The sequence below is a fragment of the Dipodomys merriami genome, unplaced genomic scaffold (genome assembly GCF_024711535.1).
Source record: "Dipodomys merriami isolate MVZ:Mamm:240054 unplaced genomic scaffold, mDipMer1.0.p SCAF_2, whole genome shotgun sequence".
Taxonomy (NCBI): Eukaryota; Metazoa; Chordata; class Mammalia; order Rodentia; family Heteromyidae; genus Dipodomys; species Dipodomys merriami.
This window is the reverse complement of record NW_027203381.1, coordinates 115,305,378-115,317,494: the sequence shown is the minus strand read 5'-3', so window position 1 is coordinate 115,317,494 and position 12,117 is coordinate 115,305,378. Positions and strand designations below refer to the sequence as shown.

At 44.4% G+C, this 12,117-nt stretch overlaps 1 protein-coding gene across 2 annotated transcripts in view; it reads left to right on the top strand.

Annotated features, from left to right (window-relative positions):
• Rcan1 (regulator of calcineurin 1) overlaps positions 1-12,117 on the top strand; it is an 82,469-nt gene that overhangs the window by 64,922 nt on the left and 5,430 nt on the right. The window contains exons 1-2 of one of the 2 annotated variants that reach the window (XM_070030632.1): positions 6,972-7,269; positions 10,457-10,630. In XM_070030632.1, the coding sequence (XP_069886733.1) occupies positions 7,183-7,269; positions 10,457-10,630 (261 nt within the window). In that variant the 5' untranslated portion in view covers positions 6,972-7,182. Of the gene's footprint in view, positions 1-6,971; positions 7,270-10,456; positions 10,631-12,117 lie in introns of those variants that run through there. The other variant, XM_070030631.1, reaches the window with a different exon arrangement.

Below are 12,117 nucleotides of genomic sequence, written 5' to 3'. Positions count from 1 at the left end.
ACTCCTGAATTTTGAAACGGGGTGTGGCTAGGACCTCTATTGGGTATTTAAGATTTACAGTTTTGCTTGTTCTTTTCCCTTCCTTCTCTGATCTTCTGGCCCTTTGATCTTGTTCCTAAGTAGACCAATCTCTTGTCAGGTTGCATTGCCATTGCATTTGCACATCCTGGGCTCTGTGCCAGGCTGCCTGGGGGGTGGAAGGGAGCGCCCAGGAGGAGCTCTGCTCTCCTGGCTAGGCTAAGTTGTCTCAGTCTTGGTGAGAGAGAAGTATTAAGTACTTCAGGGGAGGAATAAGGCTTTCCAGTCATCAGCACCCAGAAAGTAGTGTTCCTCCTTCGAATGTGATGGGATTGATCATTGGAAAGAATGAGCCAGAGCTGAGAAAGGTGTGTAGCATGGCAGTGATGATCGTCTGGGGCTTGGTGACCGTGTCGTGGCGGACCACAGCTCACTTTTGGACCCATGGTGCTTGCCCAGGTTTTTCTTACTGCAGTATTGTGCCTCTGGCTGAGCATGGTATCAAAGCCAAAGTTAAAATCAGCCATCAAACAAGACAAGTCTGGAACAGACTAAAGAACAGATGATTAATTGGAGCGACTAGCCCAGTAATTTCTAAATAAATGTCACCTCCCATAGTCCTTATCTGCTGATCTCCAAATCATTAAGCATTGTTTCCATTTGCCTATGGCAATTTCCTCATCTTCAACAGTACGCAGTGCCTTTCCAAGAAGTTAGCCAGGGTGGGTAATGGTAGTTAAGCTTTATGTACTAAGGAAAAATCAAGATAAAAAGGAAAAAAGATCTAATAGATTCTGAGCACACAGAGGACTTCACAAACAAGATGAAATTGTCTGTGAACTCTGACATCTGTCTTTAGGAACAAATTTGTATTCTCTCCCCTCCATTCCCCCCACCCCCCCACTTTAGATTGGTGATTTTCTTCTTTCCTTCCTTCCTTTCTTTTTTTCTTTCTTTCCTTCTTTTACTCTCTTTCTTCTTTCTTTTTCTTTCTTTCTTTCTTTCTTTCTCTTTCTTTCTTTCTTTCTTTCTTTCTTTCTTTCTTTCTTTCTTTCTTTCTTTCTTTCTTTCTTTCTTTCTTTCTTTCTTTCTTTTTCTTTTTTGTTTGGTCTGTGTGGGGCTTGAACTCAGGGTCTGGGTGCTATCCCTGAGCACTTTGAACTACTCTGTCACTTCCAGTTTTTTGGTGGTTAATTGGAGGTAAGAGTCTCAGACTTTCATGGACTTTCCTGCCTGGGCTGGGCTGACTTTGATCCACAATCCTCAGATCTCAGCCTTCTGACTTGCTAGGATTATGGGCATGAGCTACTGGCACCTGGCTCTTTTCTTTCTTCCTCCCTCCCTCTCTCTTTTCTTTCCTTCTTTCCTTCCCTCCCTCCTTCCCTCCTTCTCTCCCTCCTTCCCTCCCTCCCTCCCTCCCTCCCTTCCTCCCTCCCTCCCTCCCTTCCTTCCTTCCTTCCTTCCTTCCTTCCTTCCTTCCTTCCTTTCTTCCTTCCTTCCTTCCTTCCTTCCTTCCTTCCTTCCTTCCTTCCTTCCTTCCTTCCTTCCTTCCTTCCTCCCTTCCTCCCTTCCTCCCTTCCTTCCTTCCTTCCTTCCTTCCTTCCTTCCTTCCTTCCTTCCTTCCTTCTCCCCCCTCTCTCCCTCTCTCTCTGTGTCTCTGTCTCTTTGTCTCTTTCTCTCTTTCTTGTATGTGTGCCTGAAGCTTGACTACAAGGCCTGGACATTGTCCTTTAGCTTTTTCACTGAAAGCTGGCACTGTACTATTTGAGCAACAAAGCCACTTCTGGCTGTTTAGTGGTTAACTGGAATCTCATGGACTTTCCTAACGGGCTGGCTTTGAACCATGATCCTCAGCTCTCAGCCTCCTGAGTAGCTAGAATTACTAGGTGTGAGCCAGCCCTTTCTTTTCTCTTTACAGGTCTTATTTATGTCTACTATAAGCTCTAACAGGCCTGGGGTGCCATACTGCTGGAATGTGTGTTTATCATGTCACTTCTAATGGAAGCTTCGAGCAGCATGCCATCTGTCATTTCATACACTAGCATAAGTAAGCCATTCTTAGAACTTCTGAGTCATCTTCCTAATATGGATTACTTGTACATTCTTTTGAACTAACCAATACAAAGCACCGAATATTTCAGGCTTCTCTCTTTTTTCCTCCAAAATACCAGAAATGTGCCATGCTGAAGTTTGTTATTACTGTCTCATCTTCTGTCTTCCTACAGGTTATGTTTATATCATTCTTTACTTTCCTGTAAGACAATTTTATTATGTCACATAGTATTCTTATTTGACCTTCCCTGTGGTTGGAGAACTAGCACCTTGCTCTTTTCTCCAGGACCTTCTGGCTAGAGCCACTGCATGCTGCTAGAAAGAGAAGGTTATTTGCTCTCCTTTGCATTTCTTCTGGGACTTTGCCTTTTCCCTTTAGCCAAGCAGAGTTTGCCAAGGATAATGTAACACTAAGATCAATAAATTTCTAAGTCCAGGCTGGTTTTGCCCAAACCCGTTCCTTGACTTACCTTTAAAATTAACCAAAACCACAAATCCCTATAACCACTGTTCATCATGAACAATCCTAAAGAAGAAAATGGGTGATTTAATCACACGGCTACTTAGACAAATGGTTTCCAAGTATCTTTCATAATGAACCTTATGGGTAAAGACTTTTAGTGCCTCCTCTAGTCAAGCATTTTATTTGTAAATCCTGTACACATTCCTTACACTGGATACCTTATCAAATATACCCTAAAAAATAGACACACACACAAAAGACAAGGTGAGCCTTCACCCGCTGCCCGCTGAGTACCACCAATCCTCATGGCTTTTTGATGCCTTGGTAAATGCTGGCTCTTCACCTGCATCGAATAGGCCCTCCCTGGTCTCTGAATGTCCATGTCTCCCCAGGCATTTATCTGAATCTCCAGGGAGCCACAGGCCAAGTTTTGGGTCCTCACAAAGCCCTCCCTGTACATCAAAGCTTGCTAAGGATGAACAAGTATGGGGTCAGGCAAATGCAGGAGGGCCCAGGTAACATCTCCAGGGGCTTGGTAAAAGTTAGTCTAAGAGGGGGCCCTTGTGTTTTCTCTCCTCAGGGCTGAGAATCAGTGGTGGGCCCTGGATAAGAATAGAGAGAGGAAACAACAGCAAAACTCCCCAACCAAAAAACCAAAAACAAATATTATCCTCCAATGAAAGGTGCCCATCCCCAAGCTTCAAGATAAACCAGCCAGCACCCGTGCCACGCGCTGCCATCTTCCCTCAACAAAGAATCTTTTGCAGATTCTTCATTCTTGACCTTGGTGTTCACACCCGAGTGAAAACTCAGTTTCCCTCTCGGCTCCGTTACTTCTCTCGGGTTTCCCAGTGGGCACATTCCGGGCACACTTGTTAGCTCCTTGGGCTCACGGGGATGGCGAAGGTCCTCCCACTACGTTCAGGAATGCGGTAAGGGGAAGGATGGAATTCCTCATAAACCTCGATGTTTTTCCTCACCCGAAATAGAAACTATTAATGAAAATAGACTCTGAGTGGAGCCAGAGGAGGCAAATGCAGGTTAAAGAGCTTCATTTGTGAGTTTTATGGTTAAATGGAAGAAATGCAAAACATGGAAAAGTGAGTTGATTGAGCTTTTCATTTCTTGTTTAGCTTCTGGTTTCAGTTTTACTGTTTGGAGGGTGAGTTTTCAGGAGTTCTACTAATCAGCCTTTGCTGTGGGCACCACCGCACCCCAGAACACTCACATTCCACCAGCAAACAGGAATCAAGAGTGCCCTGTCTCCGCTGGGTGCCAGTGGCTCACATCTGTAGTTCTAACTACTCAAAAGGCTCAGATCCGAGGATCCTGGTTCAAAGCTAACCTGAGCAACAAAGTCCATGAGAGTTTTTTTTTCCTCCAACTAAGTGCCAAGAATCTAGAAATGGAGGTGTGGTTCAAGTGCCAGCATGCCGGACTTGAGCAAAATAGCTTAGGGACAGTGCCTAGGCCTTGAGTTCAAGCCCCAGGATTGGCACAGAAAAGAAAGTCCTATCTCCTAAATACTTTTTAAATACTTTGGACCACTTTTTATTACAAGTCACCATGTGCAAGGCCACAGTGGACTCTGGTAGGAATCCAACACAGAGAACAGACACCCAACAAAAAACTGTCAGATGAGCAGACGGGTGTAAAGCTATCTGGTACAGGGACAGGTCCTAGGAAGCCCAGTGCTCTGCCCCTCTGCCAGGCTGTGGGGTCATGTGCAAGGAGACATCTTCAAAATGCAATAGCCAGGTGCCCTTGACTCAGACCAGCAATCCTAGCTACTCAAGAGCTAAGATCTGAGGATCGTGGTTTGAAGGCAGCCTAGGCAAAAATAAATAAATAGATAAATAAATAAATAATGACATCTGTGAGACGCTTAATTCTAATTAATTACCAAAAAGCCATAAGCAGATCTGTGGCTCAAGAGTGCTCATCTTGGGCAAAGAAGTTCAAGGACAGAGCCAAGGCCCTGAATTCAACCTCCAAGACTGGCACAAAAGCAGGGAAAAGAAGCAAATCTGCCACACCTCCCCAGATCCCCAGGAGACTTTCTCGTGCTGATCCTGGGCCTCTCTCTTGGTCCCAGTCTCTAGCCATTGTGTGACTTTTTGTGATTTTTTCCCCCCACATGGCATCAATTCCAGCCTTTCTGTAAAGTAGCAACCATCACTTTAGCCAGCCTCTATTTCTCTAAAAATGGAAATGCTGAAGTTCACTAAATTTGATTCAGATGGAATTAATCAGTTTAAATGCAGGTAACTGAATTACACATTTTTGCTTGGGGGACGGACATGTGGTGATCCGGTCTGTCATTTCTATGTGCAAAGACAGTTGGATAATCTTCAGATACTTCATTCACCATTCTCTCCCCACCCCCCACCCCCGCTTTCATACAATGAAATAAAAATGATAAATTCCAGTGAGCCAGTACTGTTGTCTCAGATAGACAGAAAGGTGCGAGATTTAGAGCTTTAAAGACAATGATCTCCATTACCTCCTCCTCCTCCCTTTTTCTTCCTCCTCCTCCAGATACCCTTCAAAGCTTGTTGTCAAGGTGAGCAACCAGAGCAGGACAGAAAGGGGAGGCCACTGATTGCAGCAGAGTGAGGGAACTTGTGTGAGGGGCTCTGGAGGAGTGTGTGTCCTCTGCCCCTTCCCCCCACCCCAACCTCCCTTCCCTCTCTCCCTCACAAAGCATTATTCAGCAGGACTGCGGCCTCTGGTGTGTGACGCACACTATTGTCCTCAGTGTTCCAGACCTTTTTAGAATAAATACAGCTCGGTCTTTTCAGGTTGGGAGTTGTGGTAATTTGGCAAAGCAAACAACATAACTGGTTTCTTACATAACTCCGCAGTTGGCAGTAAGACACGGTGCATTGAAATGAAGCAACTCGTACCCATCCAAGAAGTCTTCGCATTTCCTTGCTTGAAGGGGCTAAATGCCTCCTTTGTTGTTGTTTTCCCCTGTTGCATATATTCTTTTTAGTTATTGGCTGACATTAATGATGCTTTGAAATAAAAATGTAATGTGAGCGCAAGGGTCCCCTTAAACTTTAGGAAGTGCAGAAGAGCGGTTCCTGCCAGTCCCTAACCTAGAGAGTGCTTAAATAACTAGATGACTTTTAGGTGATAATGAAGTTAGAGATGTGTTGAGACTGAGGACAAAGAATGCAAGGCTGAAGCTGGCAAGTTGTTTAGAAGTTAAGTGATGTGATACTCAGAGGTCTGGAGTCAGTTTTGCAAAATGATCCAGATGAGGTGTCTTACCCAGAGAAGCCAGCAGAACAAGCTTGTCAATTATGCTGTACATCCTTTCCATTTTTTTCTTCATCTCCTACTTTAAAAAATAAAAATAAAAAAGCCAGGTGCTGGTGGCTCATGCCTATAATCCCAACAACTCAGGAGGCCGAGGATAGTGGTTTGAAGCTAGCTCAGGCATGAAAGTCCATGAGACTCTTATCTCCAAGTAACCACCAAAAAAGCCACGAGTGGAACTGTGGCTAAGTAGTAGCATGCTAGCTCAGAGACAATGTCCAGGCCCTGAGTTCATGCCTCAGAACTGGTACCAAAAAAAGAAGAGAGAGAAGAGAATAATCAGCCCATGAGTCTTTAAGCAGGATCCCTTTCTCAGTTTCAGAGGCCAAAATCTTCTCAGAAATGTTTTTGTTTTTGTGGTGCTAGGGATCAAACCAGGAGCCTGGTACATGCTAGACAAGCGTTTTACCACTGAGATACTCCTCAGCCCTCTAAATGATTTTATGTCTTTGCTTGCCATTTGAAACGAATCCAAGACTCACATATTCCTAGTTCTCAAATTTCAGTGATAAAGTAGGTATTCTTTAGCCTCTCTTCCCGTAGTCCTACTATAGAATCCAAGTGGAAATTGGCACATCCATTCAAAAAGTTCCATTGGAAAAAAAAAAAACCAACAAAACAAAACATCGCATTTCAAAATAAATCCCACCCTTTTTTTTTTCTTTAAAACAGAGTTCACTGGCCAATTCAGATTTCAAAATGTTTTCCTTAATGCCCCAATGTGAAACACTGATTGAAGTTTTCAGGAAATTGCAGGGATAAGCAGCAACTCACCAACAAGACTTAAGTTTCCAGGTCTCCCAAACCCTTGAAACTTCCCTGGAGACTAATTACTGTTTACTGCTTGGGACCTTGGGCCTTTTTCTTCCGTAACATTTTCCATCTTAAGCAGGCCCGGCCCATTCAGCATTTAGCCGAGAGGAGTTAGCTGCACGTTGTCTTGAGTACTGAATGGAATTACTACCAGTGGAAACTATGCTGCAAGAGGGGCGGACACAGCAGCTGCCAGGCAAACCTCAGCTGCCTTTTCCACCCTCTCGCCAGAGGTAATTAGCATAGGGAAAATGACTAAGGTGTTGACGTCACCTCTTTCCAGTAGAAACTTACACTTTGTCCCTGTCTGCCTACCAGCATACAGGACTTGACTCAGGAATTTGCTGTCCAAACAGGATGCTTGGAGAGCTGCGATCCCCACTCCCCCGCCCCCAGGGGGCTGGCGCTGGGTGCTTTATAAGCCTGGGCTGGGAGCAAGAACCCGTAGAAAAGGAGCACCGCTTGGGGTTTGGCTGCCTGGGTCTCTAGCGATTTCCTAGTAAGAAAGCAAGATGCATTTTAGGAACTTTAACTACAGTTTTAGCTCCCTGATCGCCTGTGTAGCTAGCAGTGAGATCTTCAACGAAAGTGAAAGCAGGGTAAGACGTGGAAATGGAAGTTTTGAAAGTTTTGAAAGCCTGGTGCTAATCCTCTGGGGTAGATGGCTCTCTAGTGGGGTTGGTAGAGGTTGGGTGGTAGGGGAAATGTGTGTGAAGTAAATCCGAAGTGTTCTGAGCTGCTGAAAATCAGAAGCTGTGGTCTGTAGAATTAACTCTTGAAGATCTCAGTATCCGGAGATGTCCAGTTCCCGCATCACCTTCCCAGCCAGGCAGTATGTGGGCAGCGTGTGTTTTTCATTCTGTGTGTGTGTGTGTGTGTGTGTGTGTGTGTGTGTGTGTGTGTGTGTGTGTGTGTGTGTGTGTGTGTGTGTGTGTGTGTGTGTGTGAACTCCTACCGGAGACCTGTTCTGACAGCAGATGGAGCTGGGGCAAACTCTACAGCCAGAGTTTGGAGTTATTTCATTTCCTCCTAGGGAATAAATATCGCAGATTTGTTGTGCATTTTCTAGTAATTACAAGGGAACTCCTCGAGCTTTCAGATTTCTCTGGCTAGCAAATAATAAAACTAGATAATTCAAGCATGGGATAAATATGCCTCCTGGGTAGCAGCTCTCATTGTAGTAATTAATATAATTAGCAGTTTTAATCATTATATTTTTCTTCTTCATTTGGTTAAAATGTACAATTTCTCACCAGCAGGTACCGAGCTGACTGGTTGATGTTTCATACAAGAGTGAATAGATAGTATCATATAGGCACAATATTGTATATATGTTTTGTGTGGGAATGTTATTTGTGTTATATGCTTTATACTCAAAGCCATCTTGTGAAGGATTGTTACTTTGAATCAGAGTTACCTTTTGTTAACTTTGTGTACAATTACTGGAAGAAAACTGGGACACATTTTTTTACCTTAATTACAGGGCTCATTCTATACATAAAAATACAACAGAGTCAGCATAATTCATAATAACCTTATGTGCTTAAAAGCATTACTTTCCTGTGTATGTGTAGGCCTGTACCAGGATTTAAACTCAGGACCTCTCATGGCTGGCACTTTACCACTTGAGCCACACCTCTAGTCTGTTTTTTTGTTTTTTTGGTGTTTTGATTTTTGTTCTGTTTTTTTGCTGGTGATGGACTTTACTGTCTGTACCTTTTTTTCTTCCAAGTCTCAGCCTCTTAAGTAGCTAAAATTATAGGCAGGAGCCACCATGCCAGGCCAAAATGATTTCCTTTTAATTAAGTGTAGAAATACTATGTACAAATAGTAATAACTAGATATCAACTATTAGAACAAGTAAGATTTTTTTAAATTATGCTAGTGATCTGGAGTTAGCACTAATGTCCATTTTCTGTTGCTCTGGTCCTGAGCCCTGACTTACATTCTAAAAATACTCATCAAAGTCCTCTCTCCCAAATTCTGAATCATAACTCCAGACCTCTACTGTTAGTCATAATGCTTATTGATGAGGTCATGTGAAATTCTGGATTTACCAAGACACGCTTATACCACAAACTTGCCCGTGCCCCAGATAGGTGGGACAAGTACTGGGCAGCAGAGAAAATGCATCAGTGTGCTTGCTCACACACATAGCTCCACAGAACCCCACCTGCAAGTCATAGGAATGTTCCAAAGCTAAGGAAAGAGGAGCTGAGGGAGGACAGAGGGAACATTCCACTCTCCTAACCCACCCTCTGGTGAGAGGATACTACTTTTCCACCTACGGCCTCTCCCTCCCAAGCTGAATCCCCAGAGGCTGATGGGCTGTCCTAAAGCTAAGCTGGCCATCTAGAACTTGGGATTTTCATTCATTTTCTCACCAGCCCTTCCAGCACCAACAGAACCTGTTTAACCTGCCAGAGAGCCAGAGTACACCGTGGGTTTCAGTGCACTGCCTTCAGTTTTAAACCAGTATCTTGCAGACAGTTAAACAGGAACAGACTCAGATAAAAATAATTGGTTGGGTTTTCCTTTTGTGCCAGTACTAGGGCTTGAACTCCTTGTACTCTGCTTTCCTTCAGCCTTTTTGCTCAAGGCTGGCACTCTATCACTTGAGCAACAGCTCCACTTCCAGCTTTTTTTGCTGGCTAGTTGGAGATAAGACTCTTAGCACCTTTCCTGCCCAAGCCGTCTTTGAACCGCAGTCCTCACATATCAACCTTCTCAGTAGCTAGGATTACAGGCATGAGCCCTGAGCACCCGGCAATAATGGGAATTTTACACACTTGTTTTCTTTAAAGAAATGCAAGACTTTTCTTAAGTTGATTTTTTCATTCTTCAATATTTTTTAAAAGATTTTTTTTTATTTTTCAAATTAACAGTAGGATTTTTAAGCCCTAAAGAACTGTTTGGCATACCCAATATCCCTGAGCTGAGTGTCAAGATTGGGACTTCCCAAACTGGAGAAGGTGTAGAAACATCAGTCAATGGGTAATGAGTACTATGCGTCATAAAAACCAACTCCTTGGAGAGTGCTTAATCCTCTTCAAAAGGAATTTTTCACTGAGCACTCGTGGCTCACACCTGTAATCCTAGCCTCTCAGAGGGCTGAGATCTGAGGATCATGCTTCAAAGCCAAGCATCGGCAGTAAAGTCCATGAGACTTTTTTCTTCAGTTAACCACCAGAAATGGAGCTATAGTACCATGTGGTAGAGTGCTAGCCTTGAGCAAAAGAGCTCAGGGACAGCAAGTGCCCAGGCCCTGAGTTCAAGTCCCATGACCAACCAAGAAAAACAAAAAACAAAAAAAGGAGGGGGGCATTTTTCTCTTTTCATATGAAATATTTAGAAAGCTGGGGTATATCTCAGTTGTAGGGCACTTGCCTGGCTTTTGTAGGCCCTGGATTCCATTCTTAGCAAAACACACACACACACACACACACACACACACACACACACACACACGCACGCATACATGCATGTGTGTACATTTAGGTGTTCATAATTGTTCTGTTGATTTCATGAATTTACTAAATCATATCAGATTCAGTAAATCGTGCCTTCTTCATCACCTGTCTGAGAGCAAGGGCACTGTCTTGTGTATCTCAGTGATAGAACACATGTGGGAGGCCCTAAGTTCTAAAATAAATAGAGTCATATCTCTTCAGAAGTGAGAGTCTTTTAAGAGTTGATAGCTGACTTCCTCAGTGAGGAATGTGGAGTGCTCTGTCAGGGGCCATGTGAACTTAAGGTTTAACGCCTTTTTATTTTTTTACCTTCCAGGCCAAATTTGAATCCCTCTTTAGGACCTATGACAAGGATATCACCTTCCAGTATTTTAGGAGCTTCAGGCGCGTCCGGATAAACTTCAGCAGCCCCTTATCCGCAGCAGACGCCAGGCTGCAGCTGCACAAGACTGAGTTCCTGGGGAAGGAAATGAAGTTGTATTTCGCTCAGGTAAGTGGTAAACGTGTTCGCTAGACATGTTCTTCCCTCCTTTCACATCTTAAGGCAGTTTATACACTGATTGAAATACACATACACACACACACCCATAACACATACACACACACTCACACACACACACTCACACACACACTCACACACACACACACACACACACACACACACACACACACACACACACTGAAAAAAAACCTTATCTCAAAAAAGTCAAAATTCATACTCTGAATTCTCAATGTCTCAGTTAAGACATCATCAAGGGTACCAACTCAGGAGGCTGAGATATGAGGATCATGGTTCAAAGCCAGCCTGGGTAGAAAAGTCTGTAAGTAGTTCCAGTTAATCACCAAAAAGCCAGAAATGAAGGTATAACTCAAGTGAAAGAGTAACATCCTTGAGCAAAAAAAAAAAAAAAAAAAAAAAAAAAAAAAGCCAAGCACAAGCAGGTGGCCCTGAGTATAACCCCCACTTACCAGCACCAAAAATAAAATAAAATAAAAATCAAGGTGAATTTGAAACCAAGCTCAGAAATGACCTTTGACGCTTGGGTTGTATGGCGATGAGAGGCGGCTCGACGCCCTCCCCCCTCCTCTCTCCCCCCACCCCACCCACACCCCCCCCACCCCCGCCGCCCCACCACGTACTGCTGTCCTGGGGCTGCCCAAGCACCCTGACATCTGGGCAGCAGGAACTGCTCCAGGCTTAGGCTAAGGACCACTCCTGACTAAACAGATCCGAGTGGTTCCAGCTTGTTTAGCAGAAGCCTTCACGTGTGCCAGTCGGCCCAGGGCTGCAAGATGTAGCCTGATAGGGGAAAAACAGCTCACCAACAGCAGACAGAGACTAAGGAACCTTCTTGTTCATTAAGGTCCAGCCAAGAGCACCCATGGGACAGAAGGAAGGGACTGCCGGTGGCTTTGCTGTTCATCTTGCCTGTCACCGTCCCACCCTCCACCCTCCTCCCTCCCAGGGACCCTAGCCTACCTGTGACCCGTCTTCAAGGCAGCTCCCAAAGTTCTATTCGACTTTGTAACAGAGACTAGCAGATTATCAGGGGAGAAGAAAGGAGCTGCTAGAGTGCTACTCGCCAAGTAAAGCCAGACCCCAGTGAGGCTCTCCCTGGCATCTGAGCATGCCCCCCCACCCCCCCCCCCACTCCACCCCACAGGGGAGGGAGGGGAGAAAAGAGGAACACTTCCACTGCAAGTACCTTTCTGCCCTAGGTGAGGTTTCGTGTAAATAATGACTTATACCTTCATCCTTCATGACCTGTTCTGATTATTTAAATGATTCATATTTATTGTGAAACTTGAACTTGGGGCCTGGGCACTATCTCTAAGCTTTTGTGCTCAAGGCTAGGGCTCCACCACTTGAGCCACAACTCCACTTCTGGCTTTCCTGATAATTGATTGGAGATAAGAGTCTCACCCAGACTGGCTTTGAACCACGATCCTGGGATCTTAGTCTCCTGAGTTGCTAAG